Below are 27,454 nucleotides of genomic sequence, written 5' to 3'. Positions count from 1 at the left end.
CACTAGAAGACCCTCTTGATTGGAATTCCTTGTTTGTGTACAAATTCGTCTTCGGGCGCTGTTGTTTGAGCACTGCGCTGCCGTTTTTAATTTTACAGCAATTTACGTGGGTTATATTTTATTTCATATTAAATTTGTACAATGGGATGTGACGGTGGCACGATTCCTAAAAGACACGAGTTAGTAAAAGGCCCCAAGAAGGTTGAAAAGGTTTGTAGCTGGTGTAACGTCAGTATGTAATATCCCGCAGAACTTACGCTAACCTGGGCTAGCCCTATGAATATTATAAAATGATTTAGAACGTTAAATTTCTGCGCGAAATTATTGGTTGGAAGTTGTATTGCAGTTTATTGCATGTTTTGCTGTGTTAAAATGTCTAGTAACTCTTTTAATCCTGTTTCTTGAACGGCTAATGCTAGGTAGCTAATAATCAGGCCTTTATTTAGCTACGAAAAGGCCGAGGCACGACAATTAGCCACGTTTCTCGGATTTATCAAATAACCCCGAAACTCATAAGAGAGAGAGTGTGTTAGCTTGCGGACAATTAGTTTACGTCGTTTGCAGCCATTGTAAGGAAACGCATCTCAAAACAGCAAGACGCTTAGCCTCTTAAGCAGACTTTGTGTGAAAGTATAATCATGATTTTGACTGCATTAGGGAGTTGTAATTTATACACATACCCAATTTGTGTCTGTGTGTATCTCCTTCTCCCAAAGGGGATATTTATGGGAGAATCTAATTTATGCTTTTAGTCTAATTTGATGCGTTTCCCTCTTTTATTGTAGGTTGACAAAAATGCAGAGCTAGTAGCACGTTGGAGTTACTGTGCTTTGAGTCAAGAGAAGCTCTGTCGCCCAATTGTTGCTTGTGAGCTGGGAAGGTAATGTCTATTTAGCATTCTGAATGAATGTGAAAGTGATGTGAAATTGTTACAAATTGTTTTTTATTTGTGATTTTTTTTTTTAATTTGTAACCTATGAAGACAGCAGTTTTATGAGGTTTGTGTTTTTTCCTCACCGCTGTGGCTGCAGACTCTACAACAAAGATGCTGTCATTGAATACTTATTAGACAAGTCTGCAGAGAGGCCAAATTCTGAAGTGGTAGCGCACATTCGTGGGATTAAGGTTGGTTACGTTTTGTCTTTCGCCTAGTTACGTGTTGTTTCTGGCAGAATGGAGTCTAAGAGGAGTTGTGGGCAAACCTTCTATGTTATGGACAGCTGAGATGCACAAGGAAAAGTAGCTCAAGAGCATATTTTTCCCTCTGAGCAGGACGTCAAGGAACTAAATCTGACAGATAATCCAGCATGGGAGGGAGAGCGGTCCAACTCCAAGGGAGATCGTTACGAAGATCTTCACTGTGCCAAGTTTATCTGCCCCGTTGTGGGCATTGAAATGAATGGCAAGCAGAAGTAAGTGAAATACTCTGGGAGACTCTGTAAAAACAAAGTTTGTATTTACAGAAATGTTTTGCACACTTGTGTTTTCAAAATCACAAATTTGCATCTTCATGTTTGCACATAATTCAGAAGCCGCTTTACAACTATAGATCTGTATTACTAGTGCACCAACAGAGAAAGACACTTTAGATTTCTTCCTGTCCTGAATGGTGCGGCATTTCGATTGAGTCAGGCGAATCCAGCCAATAATACCCCAAAATAAAAGTCAGACGATTTTTGACTGGCTGTCATGGTTTGAGCTGCACAGATCCCACCCACTTGCTGCTCGGTGTCTGGCTGTTAGAGGTAACCTATTTCCGAAGTATCAGTCAGTCCAAAAAGCAATGCATTTTTATTTAGCTAATGAACAATAGCAGCAGGGGGCAGCTCATTCAGCTCATGGGGAGCAGTCCTTGGGGTCCGTACCTTGCTTGTACTACCTCAGTAGTACTTTGGTTCTCAGGGATTCGAATCGGCACACTTTCAATTACAAGTGTGCATCCCTAACCATTAGGCCAGACTATAAAATTTGATATTTCAGAATGATTTTACAAGTGACTATTTTTTTCCTGTGCTTATTGTTATGCTTTTTGTGATTCTTATTTTTATTCCTTTCTTTTAAAGGTCTGTAAAGCATTTTGTAAACCCAGTGGTTTAAACAGTGCTATATAAATATCTATACAAGTATAGAAGCAGAGAAAGGCAGTGAAATACTGAATACCATTTTCTTCTATTACCTGAATAATTTCAAGGACAAACTGATAGAATAATGTTTTAGTATATTACAGTAACATCATGTCATTGGAGATTTTTTTCTTTTTAGGTGATCAGTGGTCATTGTTGACACATCACACCACAGCACACATCAACAAAATGTGTCCCCTGCGTTTAACCCATATGTGACATAGCGACATAGCAGAGGGCAGTGCTTGGGGGTGGTACCTTGCTCAGGGTACCTCAGTGGTGCCTTGCTGGTCGGGGATTCAAACCAGCAATCTTTCAATTACAAGTGTGCTTCCCTAACCATTAAGCCTCCACTGCCCACTTATTTTCAGGTTTGAAATCGTAATGGAATAGAACAATGTCGATAAGCATAAATTAATATATTTTTAATACATTAATACTGTCAAACGAAGTGGCTCAATTTCTGCCCCACATCGTATAGCTGTCGTGTGCCGACACTGCAGAGGGCGCAAGAACATCGAGCGTCATTGACATAGCCAGTCAGTTTGGCTTCCTGTGCTCTGTCTGGGAGTGACTGATGCACAGAAACCAAGGCCAGCTTTACACATTTTTCCCTGATACTAACCCAAGATATTTTAAATATTTTAATGCAGAGGATCATTATTCAAAAATGTCTGGTACAATCATGAACTGGTTTAATTGGTCAGCCTTGTGAATGCTAGTGCTGCACTTACTGACTTTTTTTTCTTTTCTTTCAGATTCTGCTACCTGCAGACCTGTGGCTGTGTATTTTCAGATCGTGCCCTCAGAGAAGTCAAGACTGAGATTTGTCACAAGGTAAAGCTGTCAATAGGCAGGAACACTCTAGTTTTTAAAGCATGTTGCCATAACTGATCTCTCAAAGGTTATTCCGATTTTATGGAACATAAAAGAAAACAAGCACATTAAGTAAAATGGAAGAGATTTTGAATAAATTGACCCCTTAACGAACATGTTTTTCAGGATATGTATTGCTCTTTGCAGTATTTAGATAATGACGTTTTTCTCTTCAATCTGAATAATACATTGAAATTGCAATTTTTGACAACTCTTTGACTGCCTTTTAATGAGTCTGCCATGTGGTAGTGGTTGGTTGTATTCTGTTCTTTCAATATGTATGATAATACCTAAAGTATTCTCAGCAAAATCATCAGTTGTGGAGCTTTTTACTGAAATGTCATAAGGTGAGCTTACAAAAGCCTGTAGATCACACTTGTTAATTTAATATTGAGCATCCCTTGTGTGAAAATAAAAGGTAAGTTCTTAAGCGTACTTGATGGCTGTGTGTTTGCATTTTGCTCTGGTAGAGGGCAGCTAATCCCGCTTTGTGTAGCTAAAACATAAACACAGTTTATTCTCAGAAGTTTTGCAAATCTTTATGTTGAACAGATCATTTTGATTCTGGAATAAAACATAACTTTGATCATAATTGCATTAATTGCAATATAAATAGTAGTATTGTGTTCAGTTATGGATGCTGTCATAAAACAATAAACCCTGATTTGATTAGTGTATATTGGATTGAATAAGCAGGAATTTAATTGTACAGAATGCAAGAAGATAGGACTGGTATATTGTTCCAGGGTTCTAGAACACCAGTGTACAGAAAAAGCTCACAGTATTTTTGTTGGGACTCTGTCATTGAGACTAGCTTCTCTCAGAAATCTTACCTGATTCAGTCTGATTTTTCTGGCAGCCTCGTTACTTATGAAGAATCTTTTTTCAGGGTAAGAGTCTAAATATGAATGCTAATCTGTCGGTGACTTTATGGAACCACAATTTGCATTACATTAGTCAATGTGGCACAGTTCTGTTAAAGTTGAACATAAGCCCAAAGTCATAATTGTCAGACACAGCTTGAAAACCGTTTTTTGAATCCAATTCTAGTAGGTTATTTGATTTGACCAGGATATTGTGGGAAGTGATTATAGATAATAACATGTGCTGTTTTGCTGCAAATTCAGCTAAACCAATTTCAGTTATTTTACCGCAGTATTATCTAAAACAGTAGTTCTCATCCAAGGGGCACGGCCCACTAGCAGGCCACAGTGAGCTTGGGGGGGGGGGGGGGGATATAATTTATTTGGAAAGCATAGAAAAAGAATTTGACCTTGTTATTGATATATTTTCAAAACAAGATATATGATGACACAGTACCGTTTATATCGATGTACTTTTACACCAGGTTAAAATTAGGGCTTTATTAAAGATTTGTCATGGAGACGGGGCTCCACACTAACTTATCTAGTGATAGCTCTTTTTATTTTCTGCTGCAGCATAGTGTTAATCAGTGACCTTGCATGCTGGTGAATAGTGCTCATAATTTGCATAACCTAGTTTTTGTATTAATGAAAAATTGACAGTGACTCAAGACTTGATATGGTAACAGTTTTTTTCAAAATATTTTAATCTCAATATTAACTTTAATAACCTAACTCTCATCAACACTAGTCTGTCTCGGGGTCTCTTTGGTTCTCATTCCACCAGCCTCCTCCTCTTTCTTCTCATTTTGTTTAGTTAAATAATCATTTATAGATCGCTTCCTTTTGGAGCATGTATACACCACAGCTAAAGGGATTGTTTCGTAGGTTTTATCATCAGTGCATGTAAATGTACTTAGTCGAGCATTAACGCAGTATCTGTGTCAGAGCCAAATACCCTGATGCTTATTATATACTTGCACAGATTTTAACTGGCATGCTCCCAATAAATGGTCACAGTCTAGAACCCAGAAACAGAGAGTGTTCCTTCCTGGTTGTAAACAGTGTGAGCGCTTCGGTCATGACATTGCACAGACTCCCAGAATCCACAGCTAAAATCAAACCATTCAGTCAGCGGCGGCTCGCAGGGAAGCTGATGGGGACAAAGGCGAGGAATCATTGTTACTTGGATCATTCTGCTATAAAACATTGTTTAAAATGTCTGAATTTTCAATACTTGTTTCACTTTGTTGAAGGCTTGTACCTTTAAAATGAGGATCATGCTTCTACCTCAAAAGGAGGGTTCTGTGAGAACATTAGCAATTTTTATCATCATTGCAGAATGCATTTGAAACAATATATCCTTTGTAGGGGGACCCGGACATGCTACCTTTAGGTTCATCGTATAGTTGTACACTATGATTGTTACTACAGTAACTGCTGCATTTATTTAGTATGTCTGTTTTTTATTGTTAAAGAATAAGCAGTATCTATTAGTTAATTGTGTATTATTGTACATGGAAAAACTTAGGGAAATAAAACTACAGTATAGAGGGGATGGTGCTTGGTGTTTTCGTGGTCATGGCACTAATATTTTGGAGCTTACCTACAATCCATGTCCCTTTCACTGTAATTCTGACCATCTGTATAGCATATCATTCGCTAAAACAGTCAGGTGCTGGTGGTGTATTTGTGGAAGTGAGTATGACAGGCTGGGATATACATATTTTTTTTTAATGTAAATATCTGTGGAGCTAAAAACACCTTTTGTTTTGCTCTGGTGTGTCTCTCATTCCTCCCTGTCTGTGTTTACTCTCCAGTACATTAGTTGATATGTGTATGAACAGCCATTAGGAGCCTCTGGATCAGAGCAGTGATGATCTGTGTTGGATCGTTAAGGGAAAGCAGGAGGTTGTTGTAGGAAGTTGAAGGCAAGACTCCTTCCTGCTGATTCTGGTACTGTTATTGCACTGAGTTTGTATCATGACCCATGTAATCTGCTTCGCCTAGTTGCCTTTCTGCACTATAGCTTGTCATTCTGTCGTCAGAGAATGAATGGCTTTGGGGTGAAAACACCGATAGCGGAGCAGCTCACCAGATGTCTGTCCCGTTGAGGCAGGATTAGTGTGTTTGGGGTTATCCTTTAGGGTTATCAGTTTATTGTGCAGTTTAATTTTCACATTCTTTAATTTGAAATTAAACTTTCACTTCAAATTTTGACCAGACTCTGGAGTTTCTGCACTTTTGTTTTTGCATTGTTTTTTTGTTGCAGTTGAGGGAGTATTTCCTGATTTCTCCTGCCGATATTTAACTTATCTGACCTGGCATGGAAAGTGAGCAAACACTGCCAGGTCCACACAGAAATAAAGCAGGCCCCCTTTTCAGATAAAAGCAGAACTTCTTAATATTTAATATTTAACCTGAAAATAAATATAGCAGAACAACCTGGGGCAATTTACCCAAAACCTGTTCTTTGTGTAAGTAAAAAAAAAATGCATGTAAAGGCAAACTTTGTTTTATAGACCTCTTATCGGGTTCTGTATTCTGAACACTGTAGACAAGCGGCCTTTTAATGACCGATGGTAAATTTGTTTGGTTTGCATGACTGCTTGGTGGATGTGTCACCTGACCTGAAACAAGAATTGATCTTTTTTAGAATAGATGTTCAATGAAATTCAGCTTTGGGGAAACGGTATGAACCTTATAAAAATCAGCACATTCTATGTTATACAGATATGTACTTGCCTAAACATGCTGCTTAACTGGATGGAAAATACACTTTGGTATCATGGCAACAAGATCAACAAAGGTCTTTTTAATTCCTGTGCCCACCTCTGTCCCTGCCCCCCATGTATGCTAAAAGGCAAAGCTGCTAAATGATGTAAAACAGATAACAGATGCTGCTGTTGTCAACTCCATAGTAGCTTTGCAGTTGCCTCTGTCATCTATTAGAGGAACAAGCAACCATGTTTTTGTCCTATGAGAACATAATTTGTATGTTTATAGCATGTGTCACTTTCTTTCCTATTCTTCATCAGCACATTTGAAATGGGTAATTCTGCTTTTCGTCTTAAGCCTGTTTGCTTTTATATATAAATGTATGTATAGGTCCGCATTACAGTAACTATACAAGTGCGGAAGCAGAGAAACGCATTGTTTTTCAATACCGTTTTCTTTTGATAACCAAATTTTATGGATAAACTTATTGCTTAATATTTAGTATATTAAACACCGCCTATGACATGCTGTTGCTTATCAGGTTTGAAATCACAATAGGGTAGAAAATTGACGAGCATTGATTTGACACAAGCTGAACTAACTTTAAACCTTGCTTAAGAATGAGCTTTATTGTTTTTCATTTAAGAAGAAGGTTAGAGAGGCTTCAGCTTTTTAGGCGTCGCACTCAAAGTCAACCCTATGTCATTGTGCATTACTTGTCTTGCAACATTTTATTTAAGATCTCCTCTGGAATTCCTCTGTCTTTCAAGGCAGTGATGAAAGGATCCCTGGTGCAGCTTAATGAATAAAACATGGAGCCTTCACTGCCAGGTCATTCCATCCATCCATCTTCTATACCTGCTTGTCCTATGCAGGGTCACAGAGACCTGGAACCCATCTCTGAACCTACAAGTGCAAGGCAGGGAATAACACAGGATGGGTCGCCAACCCATCGCAGGGCGCACATCGAGGAAATAATCCTGTTGTGTGAAAAAGGTTAAAAAAAAAATTCTAGGCCTTAACTTTATCTGTTAAATAATAGGTTAATGTGGTGAGTTTGTTTTCAAAATAGGCTTTTAATATATGTAATCTGACAAAGGTGCAAAAATGTGCATTTCTCATGAGAATTCTCTAAATTATCTCCTAAATCAATACTTGGTTGGCAAGAGCACAAGTCTTATCTTTCATCTGTAAATGGTTTTCTAGTCACTGCTGTTTTGGAGCCTTGTGTGCTTGTGATACCATCTGAAAAGCTTTGTAGAAGCTAAAGTAGCCAAAGACTGTTGTGGATGGTTTATTAAAAGTACAGGTGACATATACCCGGCTGTTACATTCTGAGCACAAATTTTTCTCAAAACAAAAAAAAAAGTGCTTTTCTGTGGGTGTCACACTCCTGTTCAGTGCGGTCTAGTAAATGTGATTTTTGGTTTAGGTCTCAGTTTCTGTTTGACTTACATTTAGAGCTATTTCTTTAGCAATTACTTAAATGCAAAAACATTGATTTGAAATTTGCCATCTCAGTTAGCAATGTGGTGGAATGAAGACAGCATAGTGGATGAGGGTCTAAACAAAGAGCGAAAGCCTCAGTTGGGTGGACGCACTTCACATTTATAACCAAGGAAAATGCACCCATCATCACCCACCTTCACTTTTAGACCGGGGAGCCCTTTTCAGTCCTGGCAGGAGACCAACACATGATTTAACAGAAGTGTCGGGTGATGGGTGCTCTATCTCATGGCTGAGCTCCTGTCAGTACCGAGTTCTCCCTCTTCCTTTGTACTAAATTGTGCGCTAAGACGACTGTGTGCATGTGGGCTGGGAATGAGCTGGCCAGGCTCATCCCTCCCTTCAGACAGTGGGCTTTTGGTCCTCCGGTTCTCATCTGAGTGAAGTGAGACTATGTGCAGCTGGATATATTAAACTCTTTTCTTTAATCCCATGGAAAACAATAGAACTGTCCTTGGGCAGTGCTTTCCCTTCTCTGAAAACAAGACAAGCGTCCTAGAACAAGATAAGCATCCCACAAACAAGTTATATGTTTAAGTAATTCTAGAAAGACACGTTGCACAACTCAACCTTGGCATAATGATCTGGGTGAATCATGGACACATTAGAGGACGCATTAGAGTTTCAGCGTGGCTAGTCCATGCACAAACATAATAGTTCAATACCTCGACCACCTAAGATGTATATCTGCTTGGTGGAGTTGGAGGTGCTCCAAACTGAGTACTGGTGTTGAACAATTGCAACTTCCCAGAATTTTACGGTCATAGGAGGACAGTGAACCACTCTTATTAATTCTATGCTATATGGGTGACGTTCTTGCCCACAGGTTTTCTTACATTTTCCTATGACAGTGTAAAAATGTTTTAGCATAAGTTAATGATGGTTTCCATCCAACTCACTATCATTGTCCTTGCAACGTGACAACTGCACGTGCATCACATGCAACATCGCATATTGTGCAGGCTACATCCCTGTAATGATGTGCTCCAACGGGCTAAAAATCGTAAAGCATAACATATACAGGCTTATTTTTTGGCTTTTAAAGAATCTATGTACCAGCAATCCCCCCCCCCCAGTACCATTAGGAACAATAGCCAAGGTAACAATGGATAAGCTATTATACTGGATCAGCTAAGATGGAAAGGTTCACTTATGAATCTCCAGATTATGACATCAGTGCAATTGGGTACATCTCAGTCTTCATACCTCATTATACTATCTCGTGCGAGCTTAAACGAGGGACATGCTCCATCTGAACGTACTGTTAAATAACCTTTGTCTCACTAGACTGCAGTCTGCTTTGACTTATAGGAGCATGCTAACGCTCTGCTCTGCCTTTTTTGCCAGTGGTGACATGCAATTAGGGCCAAATCCTTGTCCCCACTGCAGAATGCTAAGCAATGCAAAACCTGGCTGGAAACTTAAACTAGATAGAAAGCAAGTCACGTTATTTAAAAACAAATATTTCAAATATACATATGTACGAATGGCCTAGTTTGGACAGTGGAACCTGATGCTGTTATGAGACTCTTAAATAGCTGTGGTGTTCCCCAGCTGTGGTAGGTAACAGTGGTTTACTCCGTTGATCTGTATTGTTTGATCTCTTGATGACATCAGCAGAAGTGGTGCCTTGTATGTACGGAGGTCTTTTCCGTTATGATGCGTCCAATGGGCTATGCATGTTTTACTTTTGTCGAAGCCAAAAAAATACAGAAAGTCAATTTCATTGATCCATGATGGACTGGCTTTCTCTCACCACTGTATCATATTTTAGTTGGATGCTACATGCATGCATCCTTCATTCTCTGTCTTCTTGCCATTCCAGCGGTATTTTTTCTGCACTTTATAGTCCGACACATTTACTGAACATAAGGATACGTCGCATTTATACAGATTACTAACTTTTGGGTGTCATAATACACGTCTCCTTAATATTTTAGGTGTGCCCCTAATCTGCTTAGCAAATTGTGGGCGTAAGTAGATGTCCGTATAGTGCCAAAATGCCAGTGTCCAGGCAAATGTTTTGCCCGTTATCTAAAGCCATGATAATCATTGCGCATGTGCCATATAGTCACTATTACATTGCGATGTGATATCGCACAACCCTTCTGTCAGCATAGATTTACATATTTCTGACAATACAGTTAGTCATATGTCATATTTTGAACCCTGCAAAGGCAGTATTTAAAAATCTATTTTTGGGATTTGGTAAAAAAAAAGTCAGTAACTGGTAATTGTTCTTCATCCTCTTCCGTCCACAGTGGCTGGTTCAGTGAGAGTTTGATTTGAGACTTTGCTTGTCGCAAGGTGCCATTCTGGTTGGATGAGTACATCTGCTTGCTGCAGAACTTTCTGTCGGTGCCACAGTTCCAAGCAGTCTACTGCCTCTGGGAAGAGCCGTCTTTCAAACTTGTTAGCGAACATGCTGTTCTTGGCAGTGACCCACGGCAGATCTGCTAATCCAAATACACAGATGTCTCGAACGTACTGCCCTGTAAACCAGAACGATGAGAAGATGAACAAATCAAATTCAGTGCTGTCACAAGTTTGTTTGGCTGTTTTCGTGCCGTTTGTGTATGTTTCTAAGAAAAACCTAACTGTAACACATCCATGTAAGCATAATTTCATGTCACTGCATGACTTAAATTAGAAGCATGTTGGTTTTGTTTTGGTACAGTTTACGTCATGTTTGTCAGTGTGCTGTGGTGAAGCTGTTTGAGGGCTTTTAGTTTAATTCTCTGTTAACTTGTAATGCACGCCATATTTTTCTTAGCATTAGTTAACACTTACCTTTGTCAGTGTTTCTGTCTTGTCAGATTTTATGTACAGTGGAAACCGTTTATAGTGATCATGGCCACGGTAATCAACTGCTTATATGGATCAAAAAGCTTGGGACTGTATAAATCTTATACTGTAGTTTTTTTTTTTTTTTTTTTTTTTTAACACGCTTGACTTTGTTTAGCCTCCTTTGCCTTGCAGTAACATGTGAGCTTCCAACTAGCTCTCTGAGAGTAATGCTGTCTGCATAGAAATCATGATGGGAAAGTTATTTTCACTCAAGGACAAACGTATACAAGATTGTGAAATGACTTTTCCACGAAGCAAAGATTTTTTTTTTTGTTATTGCAAAAAATTTTATGAATGTTTGATTTCAAGTTCTGCTACCTCTGGCATTGATAGTCTACAGTTTATTTTCAGGTCTGTTAAAAATTAAGAAATGCTGTGGTCTATATTTGCGCTACTAACGTATAGTACTGTATATTGCGTCTGGTTTACAAAACAAAATTAACTTTTATTTCATCCAGGCAGTATGAATCCAGGATATGACATGTGGTCATAGTGTTGGCTAGTATACTGGTTCATACCGTTTTTATTATTATGATATGAATTTTTCTTATCGCAATACCGGTTTAAATGGCCTACACGACGTTCGGCAAGTGGCGCAGCTGGAAACTGTACTAAAAATGTACCGCAAAAGATCAGACGAAAGATACAGCTGACGCTGGAGTTGAAAATGACACTGGGGTTGTCAAAAATCGATTCTCGGATACTAATCGATATTAAAAATTAATATGATTAGATACTAATTTTCACAATTATTGATACCAGTAGTGTGGTTTTTGCCTCATTCGCCACACTTCACACAGCACCACTACAGTGCATGCACACTGTGGTTAATATACATCTTTCCCTGCATTTCAGACCTGAAACGCATACCAAAAAATGTTGGGATGGTAAAGCATTCACCACTTTATAATATTTCTATGCCAAGATGTTTTGGCACAGAGGATACCAAGCGATGAAGCGTTTATTTTGTCCCATTTTTCCTGCAAACGCATCTCGTTCCTGCATTTTCCGTTTCAAATTTCTCCACACATTCTCTGTTGGAGACAGGTCAGGACAGCAGGCAGGCCAGTCCAGTATCCGCACACTCCTCTGCAGCCATGCCTTTGTAAAGCATGCAGAATGTGGTTTTGCATTGTCTGCAAAAATGCATGGATGTCCCTGGAAAAGATGTCATCTTGATGGCAGCAACATGTTGCTCTAAAATCTCAATGTGCTTTTCTGAATTAGTTGTGCCGTCAGAGGTATAAATTCTTTGCCAAAGGCACTGACACAACTCCGGATGTAACAGGTCTTGGTCCGGCGAACACGGCATGCATTTCACAGTATGCATTTCCGCTGTGTAATGGTCTGTCCCAGATGCCTCTGAGCCTAGAGAAGTCGATGCTGCTTTGGGACTTGGTTAATATAAGGCTTCTTTTTTGTGCAGTAATGTTTTAAGTGGCATTTGTAAACGTACGTCACTATTGATAAAAATTTGCAAAAGTAATCCCTTGCCCATGTGGTTATCAGCTATTGATTTGTAACAGTCCTTGGTAAAGTGTCATCTGAGGGGTCTGAGATCATGGGTGTTCAGCTAAAGTCTCCGCCCCCTTACCCTTTGCGCACTGAAATTCCTTCAGATTTCTTGAATTATTTAGTGACAATATGCACTGTAAAGGGAGAAATGTGCAAATGCCCTCCAATCATTCTTTGAGGAACATCGTTGAGGTCCTGTGGCCATCTTTACTCCTCAAACACTCAACCTTTCGTGGATGCGGCTTCTGTATCAAACCATGATCGCAATTATCTGTAGACATCACTTGTTTGAAATCACATCATTGTTTTTTTTTCTCAATACTAGCTGCAGGTCTGAAATGCAGGGAAGGATGTATGTTAAAAAATGAAATGAAGTTGATCAGAAAAAAATGAAATATCTGACTTTCATACTGTCTGCAATACAAGGCAAAAGTCAAAGTAAATTTCAGAATCGCTGACTTTTTTTTTTTTATTTGTATGCACTTTCCTTACTGTCCCAACTTTTTCTGATTTGAGAAGTCCTCAAAACAGCTGTACTGTATTTTGAGAGTGTCACTAAAATTCAGTAAATAGCGAAATTGTCAGCTTCATAATACAAATGTCAGTCAGATGGTAATCTTCAGGAAAAAAAGGCAAAGGAAAAAAATCAGTTATCCGCTTATTCTGATCGATTTCACGAGGTCAGACATGATCACTATCAATGATTTCTACTGTATAATAATCTGTCTCTTGTCAATGTGAAACACTGCAACAACATTGCAAGTGAAGCACAGCTTACTGCAGTTATTAGAATTTTTATGATGCATACAGTACCTTTACACCCTTTGTGTGTTGTTCCCTCTTGGTCTTTCCATTTTATTGCACGAATGTTACCTTCCCATTTTCCTCTTGTATGGCTCCCTGGTACATCTGCATGTACAAATTTTATTTATTATATTTAGAAAGTAAATAAATACGTTTGGCATCATGAAATGGAGCACAGAGGTATTAGCATGCCTTTTAGGTGGTTTAGTGTTACCCAGTAATGCTCATCAGGGCTGTAGGTATCTCTGGACCACTCCAGTAGGTCCTTAGCCACTGTACTCCGCAGCACAAAGTCCACAAATGGCCGTGTCAGAGCGTAATAGGCTGTCCCAAAGTAGATGTCCAAGTTGTGTGGAGGTGACCCCTTTGTGTACGTCTTGCCCTTAGGGGCCATGTAGGAGTGGTTAATCTCCTCATATTGTATCTGTGTTCTGTACTTCATGGGCGACGGCTGTTTGACGCCTGGAGTCATGTTGGTCCCATTCCACGGCTTACTCTGTAGATACCGCACCAATTCCAGATTGGACATCACTGGGAAGTCCTGGCCACATAGGTTTATTACTTTCTTCCAGGGTATCGAGGATCTGGCCAGATCCTCCATGCAGTTGAGGTCCGCCTTGAGGCGTGAAAAGCCTGCATAGGTCACCTTCTCTCTTGTGGTTGCGAGAAACACATTAGGAAAGCAGCTGGCCAGCTGACGGACAATGGTTATATACTGCTGTGAGGCTTTGCCGTCAACGTGGATGCAGTAGACGTTCTGGGGGGCGTAAATCGCCCTTAGGAGGCGCATGAACAACTCCAGCTCCTTGTGGATGGTGATGATGAAGGCCAGAGGGTACTCCTCTTCCTCTCGACTCAAGGGAGCTGTGATAAAGTGGAGTTCCTCAGCTATTCGGGAGCAGTTTGGCTTCTTTGTGGTGAAATAGTTTTCAGAGAGGCAGTCTCTCATCTGCCATGGTGCCCCCTGTCTGGGCATGAATGGCCTGCAGTACTGAGGGAAAGGCCTACTGCTCTCCGACTTGGGGTGAGCAGTGAAATATAGCTGTATATTGGCTTTCAGGTAAATGTAGACTGCAGTACAGATGCCTAGGCTCAACAGGAAACAGTGCTTCGTTCTCCTGGGACACAACATAATTTCCAGCAGGAAGGACAGCACCTGTTAAACAAGGGCAGTGGTGGGCAATCTTATCCAGAAAGGGCTGTTGGGTATGCAGCTTTTCACTGGAGCGCCCTAATTAAATGACTAATTAGAGGGCTGATTGGCTGAAGAGTCCTGACACCTGGGTTTACACAGCTGATCTAAAGGTTACCCCAAAAAGCTGCATACACACCGACCCATTGCCCGTAAGATTGCCCACCTCGGATTAGAGTATAACATGAACATTTTGATATCTGTGCCCTTGGGAATCAAACCCTGGTAAATGTCTGCCAGTGCACCACTGACAGTATCTTGACTGGATCCTCCGAACCATTGAGCTCCTCAAGTTACTACAAAGGATTGTCTGGACAGCTTTAAAGATTGGCACAGATCAGCACACCTACAATCAGTCAACCTTTCCTCCTGGCAGAAGAGGGCCGAGTCCCATTCTGGGATGCCAGTCACCCAGCTCATGCCCGCTTCACCATCCCTGCCATCTGGAAAATACACCACCTGCACGACCCATGCCATCAGGTCCCTAAACAGCGAGTGACTTGCATCTGTCCCCCCCCCCCCCCCCCCCACATTGCGTTATTTTGCATGTTGTTTATGTTCTATTTCCGCCCTTTATAATAATTTGACATCTGTGTCTGTTTGCACTATGGTCTGATTACAATGCACACACATTATTTACTTACCTATTTGTTCCCCAAAGCCCTTTATTTTCATCTCATAACTAAAAATGCAGAGTCTATACAGCTAGGGTCAACTTTTTATGATTATTGGTTTAAGGACTTTCTCTTTAATTTATATTACGATCACAAAGGAGTAAGTGAGAAAAGGGCTTCCTTTTCCAATGAAGATAAGCCTTTGTTAGAAACACCGTGCTTTCCTGGAAAATTGGGGAGCGTGCACTGGTACAGCACATCGTCATACCCACCACATGATGAAACACCTGGATCACCCTCAGGGAATCACGCCACATGGCGATAGTGCTGCAACTGACGCTCCCTCACAGTGCAGGTGATGTGCCTCATTTGGGACTCCCTAAGCAACCGCTCGTTTGACACAAAACAAACCAGTGGTACCCAAGGACTCTATGAAGAGACGCAGTACCAAAGGAGTCCAGTCTTTGTCTCAGGTCACTGGATAGTGTCCAAGTCTCACAGCCATACAGCAAAACGAAGCACTGGGACTCTAAAAACATTTGTCCTCTTAGAAATGTATTGGGAGCACCACACATCCCTTTTCAGTCACCTCATGAACCCCCCCATGCTCTCCCAATCCGTCTAATGATTTAATAGGAAGAGTCACTGGAGACATGATCACCCTTTCCAGGTAGGGACAACATATCCCATTTTCCAGTAAGTTGAGATGAAAGCAAAGATTACCTGCAATGCCAGGAGGACAGCCTTAGCACCAGCCTGGAGAAGTTCACTGCAGATACCACGGTCTTCCCTACCCTCGACTTATTCACCACCTGTGCAATCTCAGTGAGATTGGGTGGTTCACAGCTTATCGGTCAGATCAGCCTCGAACTGGGGACCCAGTGATGTCCCACATCCTAGATAGAGGATCAGTTTTAAAAAGTTGCTCAAAGAAGCTAACCCTGTGGGTCACAATGGTAGTGTCATCTGTAAGGACCATCACCTGTCTTTACTGCGAGACTCCAAAGAGCAGATTCAGATGCGTGTAATGCTTCAGTTTGTTAGCAGGACTTGTCTCACTAGACTATAGATGGCATGCCACTTGCTCATAAATTCCTCTAACAAACACCTTATCTGCTCTCAGATCCCTCACAGCCTTCCTCAATTTCTGGTACATACCGGAGATGCTATCACGCTTTGCGCTACGATTCCTCTTGATAATATCCAGGGTGCCCTGCAAGATGAAATGCTTCCTTCTGGGAACACCAGCCAAACCAACACAACCCTCAACAACCTTTCCGGGTCTTGTCATGGAAGGTCTCCCACATCACATTAGAATTGACAGTTGCACCAAACTCTGCAGGTTCCTCACACAATCTATGGGCTGACTCATTAGAAACAGCTTGATCGTGGAGTCTGGCCAGGTCCGGCCTCATTCTTCTTGTAGGTTGCAACCTACTGGATCTAAGCTGAATCTGAGTAGCAACAACAAGACTGTACCCAGAATTCACAAACTGGGCACTGCTGTAGACCCTGCAGTTCTGTGGGAGAATCCACATGCGCCTCATAACCAGTGCTGTTAGTGCCAGTGGTCGCATTGAAGTCATCCAGAACTAGAGGAGTGTTTCCTTGTGAGCACTAATCAACAACCAAGCAAAGTTACGTATAAAATGTCTCCCTCATGGAGACGTTGCGCACCGCGGTCGGAACATTCATTGAGAACAGAAAAGACACCCAGCGAGTGCCTTAGTCTGAGTCTCATAATGTGCTTGTTGAAAGGAGTGACATCGGCCACCATTGGGAGGAGTCGATCCTCCACAGCAACAGCTACTCCCTGAGTATGGCAGCCATCATGGCAACCAGACCAATAATAGGTGTACCCACCTACAGAGATCTGGCCACTCCCCGGCCTGTGTACCTCAGAGAGTTCCGCCACTGAAATGCGGAGTTTACGAAGCTCCTCCAACATGCTGGAGAGTCGAGACATTCCACGCACTTACAGTTGAGCCTCCTTAGATTAGAACCCGAGTACTGCTATGCAGCATTATGCATTTACATATGGTAGTTATGAGGTTTTTACACCAAGGGACAGACAATAATTTGAAAGTCTGCGTTGTGAAAGTAATTAAGATGTGAGAAATTGCAATGGAATAAAGTACAGTCAATGGGTTGACATTTCCAATAGGTTTATTATTCAGCAAATAAGGCTGTAACTACTAAATCATCTGTTTGGATATGCCTATTACAGAGGCACGTATATTTAGTGGGATTGAAGTTAAGACTGGGTGATATATCGCTAAAACATTGTGTTATGAACAGTCATATCAATTTGAATATCGTGAGTATTGTGAAACTCTTGTTTTATTTCATAATGAAGTTATGGTGCGTTCTCTTACACAAATTTCATCAAGGTATGAGTTTGTTTGTTGCTGCAGTTATCATTATTATGTCATTATACCATGAAATCTTTAATATTGATGTATCATTTTTAAGGCAAATCGCCCAGCCCTGACTGAAGTTCTCCACATGGATTTGAATGAGCCTCTGGTCCCGTATCACAGGATTGACTGAAAACGATGAAGATGCATCTCCGAGTTGTACTTGGGTGAATTAGCGCACCGTGGCACACAGCACTGTAGAGACATTGACTTGCCAGTGATGTTATTCATTTGTCCTTAATCTTAAAAAACATTCATGATCGCTACAAACTAGAACCCGAAACTACAACTGCACCGATGGTATCAGCCCATACAGTAAGTGTTGGCTAAAAATGAACCTCTGTTTTAATTCCTATATTTCCCTTTAAAATAATGACATATTGCTTTGCACACCTGCCTACCGAACAGAAAATGTCTGCTATGTGGAATTATTTTAATGTTGGTGAAAATGCAGTTAGAAATGCATTTTGCAAACATTGCTTTGCTATCATTGTATAAGGAGGATCTACTGAAACATTTCAACACAACAAATTTGATTGCAGACCTTAAGGCGAGACAGTGAAGAATATCTGAATAAGATATCTGAAGAGTTTCTGAATAAAACAAATCCCTTACAATAAAGAAGGCTGCAGTACTGCCTAATAACACTAGTTTGTCTGTAAAGCAAACATTTGATAGCGAAAGAAAATTCGGTGCAATGTGAAATCAAAAGATTTGTTACTCGGAAACTTGCATTACAAATTATTACGCATGATGCTCAGCCTTTCTTTTAAATATATAAGATGTATAGGGTCATTATATATAAATAGTGCTCTGGGACTCGTATTTGCGTCATGCCCTGATACAACTCCAACAACTCCTAAGCCATGCCCTAGATATATTTCATGGATGAATGTATGGGTGAATGAAGAGGAATGTGTAAGCATGCCTGTGATTAGACTACTGTATAGACCAGGGCTCTTCAAATCAGGACCTCAATTCCAAATCCAGGCCTTGTTCTCAGTTCTCCCAGGTAGTTAAATAATTACTGATTCTGATTGGTCAGTGGCTTCACACCTGGTTCACAGGTAAAGGAAGGCTGGAAAACCAGCAGTGCATGAGGACCGTGATTTGAATAATAGGAGTATAGACCTTCAGTTTTAGATGGAGTTCCATTTTTGCTTTTAAAATTGCATGCCCAGACATGCAAATTCCAGGACATCCAAAATATTCCATTATGAAATGTATACCGCAAAACTATGCAAATATCTGCGCTTTAACTCTCGGTATTGATACCTGCTAAAGGGCACTTAGCAGAAACGGCTGTATATGTGGAGCCCTTCCCAGGGGTTTTGGAATAATTGCACCCCTGGGAAAAAGGTTTACCTGAGGGTGGAAGCATATTGCTTTCCATGTGTGACCTGCTTTCATCATGGTCGTGTTTGTTAAGAATGTGTGAAATGCTTTAATTTAAAATGCAGTGTTTGAATGCATGTGTCCCATTAACACTACAACTGTATGCTTAGTGGTCAACTTTTCAGCCCTTTTTAGATTTATTTTTAAAATGAATTCTGATGATATAGTTTCTGACAGTGCTGTCTTGGATAATCTCTAAAAACACAGTAGGGCATTTTCTCTTGGTTTCTTTTAGAATTACTTCTCTGAGAATGAATACCTTTTGAACCATAAATTTGTAACTTATTTTAATATAATTTACAGTTTGATTACTAACATGAATGTTTTAGCAGTCATTTAGGTTCTTAAATCTTTCGTAAATGAATTGGTCCTGAGTTTGTAGCAGATTCTTGCTTGTTCCTATTGTAGCCTCTCTCTAAAGAGATGGCTTTGAAAGGACTAGGAGAGCAAAGCAGCATGGCAGAATGTAGCATCAGGCGCGCGTGTCTGCAGCCATACCTGCTCGGCGCTCCGTCCTGCGTTCCCACGCCGCTTCGCAGCACACCCTCGCTCTTCTAGGCGAATGTGGGTTGCAATGTGTGTCAGCGATGGAGAGCTGCGTCAGCTGCACCTTCTCCTTGGAGACTGAGCGTTTTTCATGCTTGGTAACCAGGTTGCTTCTCGCCACGCCTGAGTCCCTCCCTCAGCTCTCGGACTGCATATTATCTACACTCATGCCTTCCTGGCAGGGGCGATCGCGCCTGCTGTCTCAGGATAAGACTGTGTCCAATCGGGGAGCTTAAGTGTTTGTGACCTACTGTACAGAGTTTTTCTCAAGTACAAATGGCGCACGTGGGGAAGAGGTCACCCTGCGGTATCAGGAGTGTGACGTGATGTGAAGTACACATGGTACAGCAATACGCGCTTCCGAGTTCTACTTCCTGTCTGCCATTTGCAGACAGGCTGATGGTTTGAGTCGAAGGTATTCAAATGCTTGTGTTCCTTGTAATCCCTTACAATTTGCCAAATATACCCAAGTTAATTAAATTACAACGTTCTGTCACTTGACCTTTTACTGTTTTGGACTTTGTCAGCCTAAATTAATTTTCTTTAGCTGTGTAAGTATGAAGGTAGCTTTGCTGTTTACTGTTTTTTTATGATCTGTACAGTAATTTTTTTATTGTAATACGACAATGACAATGACTTTTTGAAATTAAGGTTTTACTTTATTTACCAACATAAACCAGTTAGTGTGTATTTCCTCTGGATAGTGAGTCCAGTGATGTGTGGTTTAGGTGTGTGTGGTGTGTTTGCAATGGACTAGTATCCCATCCAGGGTCGTCTCTGTTTGAAAATCTGTAGATAGGACAGTGAGTAAAAGTCAGTTCTTTTTCCGCTCGTAAAAACCCTTGATTCAGGTGGAGACCCGTTACTTTATCCCAACCAGTCACAACTCTGAAATATGAATTGCTGAGTTATTAATCACCTTTATAACACAGCTTTGGTAAATACTATTTTGTAAGTGGATGGCACTTGTAACTGTGCAGATAGTTCTGGCAGCCTAATAACCGTTCTCTATTCATGCATTTTAATGTTTTATTAAGCCTGTTAATATAAAGTCCTGTGTGACTTTTCATTGATAGATAAGCAGTCATTCTTGACAGCATAATTTTCAAAATGGAAGCGCCTCTGTTGACAGTTTCAATGGTAATGTAACGGACTTGCCGCTTCAGTAGAACGACCAGACGTTCTGTCTTTATAGGGACTAGGGGGTCGATTCTCCCGTCAAGCACTTAAGTCAGAAAAACTCTGCATCTTTGATTTGCGTGTATTCTCCCCTTAGCTGCGTGGACACGTCCACTGCATTTAACCCGATAAAGAAGGTACGGCCGTGCAAGAAATATAATTTAATTAATCAAGCAGGAAAATGAGTTTTAACAACAAGCGAAAGGTGAAACATGGACTTTTCCCATTTACATTGTGAACTCAATTGAAATCCGGAGTAACCCCTATATTTTTTTAATGAAAGCATGGCGGTGGCCTGCTCTGTTACTCCACACATTCTCACGATCATGAGAATCCTATGACAAAAAAGTTGCAGTGAAATACTGTTTGAATTTGTGTAGAGCAATTGACATTACCTGAACTTATTAGGAATATTAAAATCACATCTCTGATTTAATGCTCTCTAAACCATTTTTCCCAAATAGACACTTGCATTTTAAAGATCAAATGACACAAAGCTGGATTTAAAATGTTTTACTGCAAATAACCCACAACAGACAATTAATTAGCATAGTAAGATGTACGTTCATTTCTTCTCGGGATGCACCGATACCGGCATCGGGCATCAGGCCAGTACCGTGCTCATATACTCAACTCGACAGAATTGTCCAATGCCAAAAAACGATACCACTAAAATTCAGATCTGCGGCGTTGCCTTTTTTTTTTTTTTTTTTTTTTTACCTGTCCAATCAGATTTTGGCATCTAGCAAGAGATTTATCAACCAGAAACATTTCAGAAGGATAAATGCAATGAACACTGGAATTGGCAAATTGGGCAGTATACGTGAAGGATGTCAGGAGTTTGGGCATATTTTAGGATAAGCGACAACGACAAGTGAAGCAGACGTAAGCTCTGTTCTGCTAGAGTGTCAAGAGGAGTAAGGGACAGCATGTCATTGAAACCAGCAATTTGATCAAACATCTAAATACGCACTATAGTACAAAGTACACGGAATTTGCTAATGCTAGCAGAGAAAGGCCGCAACAACAGAGAAAATGTCTGGAGACAACCCACAAGCAGTAAATGTAACTGGCTTTTACAACATTGCTGATTAGGTCCTGGTGCACAGTTAGAGATATACCTCGGAGAAGGGCTGTAGGCTTCATATCAACATTGGGGGAGGGTATATTGGGGTTAGAGGTGTGGTGTCATGTCACATTGTAGGGCGATTCTGTAGTCCCGCTGTATGCAGTAAAAAAAATTTTTTATTCGTAAACACTTGCTGGAATGGTTACAGTATAAAGTGAAATTTCTCTCTCTGTTTTTACTGTTATCCATCTTCACTAATATGGTAATTTAAGCGTGTTAATGTCCAGCATTATGTATGCTGAATTGTCGGGAATTATTAAAATTAGACACAAATCAATAGATTCTGTCACGAATGTCAAGCCCTGCACTGTGGGAAAAATAACCTCACCTCCAAGTGTCACGCTCTGTGCTCTGTCTGCTCTAAAGAAACACATCCGAACTTCTTTATTATTAACAGAAAAGGAGAAATGAGAAGTCTGAGTTATAAAAAAAAAAAAATAAGTGGGTTGTGATTGTGTAGCATGGCCCAGTAGAACCATATTTCCAGTTTTCAGTCTTGTTCCCTCATAGAAAATAAACAGTCACTGACTAAATATCTTTTCATGCCATAATGACACATTAATGAGTGCCCTTTGTGCCCTCTCAAGGCAAATTATAATGCAAAGTTGTGTTTATATTTGGTTGGAAATGGTCTCTTATGCATTTTATTAAATGCTCATCTTATATTTAGATTGTAACAAGCTAAACAAATCTCAAAAAATAAATACTGTGTGCTATGAACAGTGCAATGAATGGAAATGCTAACCTGGCATTACAGGTTTTTATGACTCATACTTGGCATGCAAAAATGGTATCAGTGCATCAACATTTTAGACAGTATGTCAGTTTTTCATCAAACTAATTAAGAAGAGTAGCGAATATTTATGCGCTATGTCAATGAGAATGACCCACATTGTGTTTCAGAACGAATCTTTCAGCCTGTTTCACTCTTCATTCCAAACAAGCTTGTAAATAAGAAAATATGCCTAGGAACTAGATATGGTATAAATGTTAGTATTAGTAGCATGGACTAAACTGAATGTTTAGAATTCAATAATACCAGCAATAATCAAGAGGAATGTCTTATGAAGAGAGGTTAGCTGAGCTGAATCTGTCCAGGTATATAAGATTCTAAAAGGTGTGGATGCTGTTCAGCCAAATGGCTACTTCAATATTAGTTTAAATACTAGAACTCGTGACCATAAATGGAAATTGGCAGGAGAACATTTTAAAACGAATTTCAGGAACTACTACTTTACACAGCATGTAGTTACAGTATGGAATAGTCTTCCTGCTAGTGTAGTGCAAGCTAAAGTCCTGGGTTCCTTTAAATCAGAGCTAGATAAGATTTTAACAACTCTGAGCTATTAGTTAAGTTCTCCCCAAACGAGCTTGATGGGCAGAACTGTCACCCCTTGTTTTGTAAATTTCTCATGGGAGCGAATGACATTCTTTCTGTTGTGGATAAAGTGCACCAGAAAATACATTTGAAAAATTCAACAGCAGTTTCTTACCGGAAATCATGACCTGGTTACTGAAGAAAATCCACAGATGTTGTAGTGAGCAGTTTAATGTAGGAACTGTTTTCTTTCTACCGAATTCCACATGCCAACCATATCATTGCGCAAAAGATAGTGCTGCTGTGCTCGTGACAATGTGACTGGATATAATCATCACTGGTGACTTCCTCGGCTGAGCTGTGACATTAGTTAGCAGTATATGTTGGTAGTGTTAGACTATGAGCCGCCTTTGTATAAATCACTACAGAGATTTCCTCGCTGTTATACATTCAGTAGGTCTGGAGATTTTTTTTTTTTCGTGCAGGAGAACCAAACTCACAGGATAGATACTGCAAGATACTTTGACTATAATCTATGAACATTATCCCTCTGGAGTGGTAGCGGTGAATGTTTTAACGTTACACTATACTACAATTATATTACGTCGTAATTGTGTTTTTTTTTATGGAGTTTGGTTTGTTTCTGTGAAAAGAAATTTTAATTTCTATTCAATACTGTAAACCATTTTTCTGTGGGATTTCTATTTGCATATTTAAAATTTTTTACAAAATGTGTACTGCACATAATTGACATGGAATCTAATGGAATAGATAATGGAATCTAAATGTACCAGAAATGGTTGCACAGTGTGTCCAATACATAATTTGTAGTTTCCTAATTTTTGCTGTTTGTTTACTTATTTGTAATGTTAATTACTTCTTATTTAAATCTTTATTGGAAAGATGTTCACACAGGTGAGAGTGCGCTAAGACTTACGATTATTTACATAGCATGGAAAATAAAGCTAGTCTACCCATATTTCTGGATCTTTAAAATTTTCAATTCTAAGTGTGCGTCTCTGAAATGACATTCTATTTCAATGCTTCTGAGAAACCATCATGTATGAAGTTGCAAAAATTTGTGTACTCTGGTCTGTCCCTTCTATAGTTACTTGAGTATCTTTTCTCAGTTTTGAGGTGAACAGCCCCCCCTTTAAGAGTGCACAGCTATGAGCTTTTTTTTGACAAAAGTACATGGGAGAATTGATCCCTATATTTTTAAGAGGAAATTAGCAATGGCTAGATTGTTCTTTTTGTTCATTGGCTGTAGTATCAACACACTGAGGTGTGCAGCTATATGAAAATAATCAGCGTCACACCAAGTTGGTGATTTATATTTTTGTGACTGCACACCTCGTTGTGGTTCATCCATTACACATTTAAAGAAAATCTGTTAATTTAATGTTATTGTTTTTCTTTTTTTGGCAGTGTGGTGACCCGTTCCAAGACAGTGACATCATCATACTGAACGGGAGCGAGGATGAAGTAGTGAAACTGAAGGCCAGAATGGAAGAGAAGAGAGTGAAATCTAAATCTCACAAGGTGCTTTTGGGGACAAGCACAAACGCACTGCTCTTTCATTCTGTCGCTTTTGTTGTGTAGCTTTTTTGTAAAATGTACAAAAACTGCATCCCACTTAATTTTTATGAACATCAGTTTTCTGTAAATAAGCAAAAATATTTCCTTTTTTCCTGCTTCAGAAATCAAAAGCGAAGAAGACGAATGGTGCAGCCAGTGCGATATCTGGGGATCCCAATGGTAAATGTTAGAGAAATATGTACTTTTTTTATTGTCATTTTGCTAGAAATAACACCCTGCAGCAGCTTGATCTTAATTTATCAACAACCCTTCTTAAGAACTGTCGCTTGAATATTTCCACCCCATACATGCTGATAAACAATGTTGAATGTCATTTGCACATCCTGTTTGTGTACCTCAATAAAAGACACTGCGAGGGGAGTTCCTCTTTTGAAGTTGGCTGTGTCAGGCTGAGAGGCTGACACCTCAAGGTCGAGACCAGACTTCCGTTGCAGCAAGTAAAAAGTCATCGCAGCTGTCTGTGTTGTTCTGTGTTCAGAGACTGGTTGGTTTCTAGCGTATCTTTTAGAAGAAGATAACCCTAACAGTAACATTTGTTTAAATGTATGCAGGTTTATTATTGAAACGAGACCAGATAAACACAAGGGAATGTCCCGAGGCTGTGTGTCAGTCATCTGCTATTTCATACACAGTTTGTTGCAGCTTATATGGAATCCATTGCAGATTTTTAACAGGAGAAACAGATGGGTCATTTGTTGGTGTTGATGATTGAAGGGAGATTGCCAGTTTTTTTTTGTTTTTGCATAAATGAAATAGCATGCTATGAATTTCAGTCCCCAAATGTGTCCTCAGAATTTATACTGAATTCCATTTTTACTAAGGTGGCTAGAATAATGTATTGTCTTTATTTATGGAACTATTCGAAATACCCCATAATCGGTTCCATGTTTTTAATTTCGTGATGGGCTCAGATGTATGAATTTGGAAGAGATTGAAGTATATTTACTAAGGAATATTTCAAATTCATTAAAAGAAATGTTTATGCTGATATTATGATTTTTATATATATATATATATATATATATATATATATATATATATATATATATATATATATATATATATATATACATATATATATATGCATATATATGCATGCATATATATATACATATATATATATGCATATATATGCATGCATATATATATACATATATATATATGCATATATATGCATGCATATATATATATATATATATATATATGCATATATATGCATGCATATATATATATATATATATATATATATATATGCATATATATGCATGCATATATATATATATATATATATATATATATATATGCATATATATGCATGCATATATATATATATATATATATATATATATATGCATATATATGCATGCATATATATATATATATATATATATATATATATGCATATATATGCATGCATATATATATATATATATATATATATATATATATATATATATGCATGCATGCATGCATATATATATATATATATATATATATATATATATATATATGCATGCATGCATGCATATATATATATATATATATGCATGCATGCATATATATATATATATATGCATGCGCGCATACTGCAGTTCTTTGCATTTTGAATTGTAAGTTTGGTTTGTCAGTAGTAGCAGTATTCTAGCTTGCCCTGTGTATTGTAATACTGACTCGTGGAGTGATGTGCTTCTGCTTTTGAAATAGAGAATGCAAGCTCCTCAAAAACCAACACCGCAGAAATTAAACTAGCGAAGGGGGAAGGTGAAGGTAGCTCAGGTTAGTGTTTTGTTTTCTTTGTGATTAAAACCAACCATTGTTCTGTACAACCCCTATCATGTGTGACCTATATCTCGTGCGGTTTTGACAGCTGCTGAGCCCGCTGGCTCCTCCAAGTGCGTCAAACCTGCAACTTCAGCTGGAAGCAAACGGTCCATCCAAGCCATGGAAGACAAGTCTGAGGTCTTCAAGTCTCTCTTCACCAGTCATAGCTCAGCCAAGCGCACAAAGGAGCAGACGTCTAACTGGGTGACTCACACGCCGTACCATTTCTAACCTGCGCTTTCTCTCATTTCCCAGGATATAGCACATTTTCTGGGTCACCCTTCGACAATTAAATGTTAGTGTTGCCCTAAGTACCTTTCCAGAAGTCAGCAAATGTATTACAAAACAACGTTTTTGTGACGTCACTTAACATTAAAAATTATGCTTTGACATCCTGAATTTTATGCCTCCTATTGCATTTAATATATGAAGCTGAGAAGTAAAAATGTCATTGTATTGTGTTTTTCAGAAACTTTGCATGTTTTCATACAGTTTGGTAGAATATTGGTTATTAACTGTTTTATGTTTGGATTCCTGACATTGGATTAGTGAATGCTTTTCTGTATTGACCATTGGGTTGGTGTACAAAATTCATTAATAAATCTTATTTACTGGATTAAAGCAGATATTGTTTTTACTTGCGAAATTTTACACTAATTTTTGCTTCAATAAGCTCTACATATTGTAATGCTACAGTTCAGCAGCCACATGGTAGTGTTGTTTGACAATTTTTTGACTGTTCAGTTTAATGTAATAATGTGACTACGTGACTGTCCAGCATATTAATAGATGGTAATAGATGTTGTCTCCAGGCAGGGTAATGCAGTGGCGTCATATTTATATTCATTCATTTGGTGATGGGCTGGCTAAGTGCACAGCACTGTTGACTGTACGAATAGTGAGCACTCACAATAGGCTAACAGTTTTGTAACAACATTTTTTCAATAGTTTTCATTGTTTCCTTGTCCTTTGAAGATTATAAACAGTATTTT

At 39.3% G+C, this 27,454-nt stretch overlaps 2 protein-coding genes across 3 annotated transcripts; one reads left to right on the top strand and one right to left on the bottom strand.

Moving 5' to 3' along the window:
* rtf2 (replication termination factor 2) lies at positions 1–27,083 on the top strand. Its single transcript, XM_049021808.1, has 9 exons — positions 1–210; positions 786–880; positions 1,032–1,125; positions 1,273–1,412; positions 2,882–2,960; positions 24,471–24,584; positions 24,743–24,800; positions 26,346–26,417; positions 26,509–27,083. Exons 1-9 carry the CDS (start codon positions 142–144, stop codon positions 26,691–26,693), a joined length of 906 nt encoding a protein of 301 aa, XP_048877765.1. The 5' UTR covers positions 1–141; the 3' UTR covers positions 26,694–27,083.
* Positions 9,147–23,352, bottom strand: LOC125747069 (beta-1,3-galactosyl-O-glycosyl-glycoprotein beta-1,6-N-acetylglucosaminyltransferase 7-like). Of its 2 annotated transcripts, none has more exons than XM_049021805.1 (4): positions 23,218–23,352; positions 13,445–14,408; positions 13,262–13,357; positions 9,147–10,578 (listed from the first exon to the last, which is right to left on the bottom strand). In XM_049021805.1, the coding sequence occupies exons 2-4, from the start codon at positions 14,382–14,384 to the stop codon at positions 10,328–10,330; spliced, it is 1,287 nt and encodes a 428-aa protein (XP_048877762.1). In that variant the 5' UTR covers positions 14,385–14,408; positions 23,218–23,352; the 3' UTR covers positions 9,147–10,327. The 2 variants fall into 2 exon arrangements, with proteins under 2 accessions (XP_048877762.1, XP_048877761.1); XM_049021804.1 differs by lacking the exon at positions 23,218–23,352 and adding an exon at positions 19,369–19,957.
* Positions 27,084–27,454: the final 371 nt, after the last annotated feature.

The sequence above is a fragment of the Brienomyrus brachyistius genome, chromosome 8 (genome assembly GCF_023856365.1).
Source record: "Brienomyrus brachyistius isolate T26 chromosome 8, BBRACH_0.4, whole genome shotgun sequence".
Taxonomy (NCBI): domain Eukaryota; kingdom Metazoa; phylum Chordata; class Actinopteri; order Osteoglossiformes; family Mormyridae; genus Brienomyrus; species Brienomyrus brachyistius.
The sequence above is the reverse complement of the archived record's forward strand: the minus strand, read 5'-3'. Positions and strand labels throughout refer to the sequence as shown.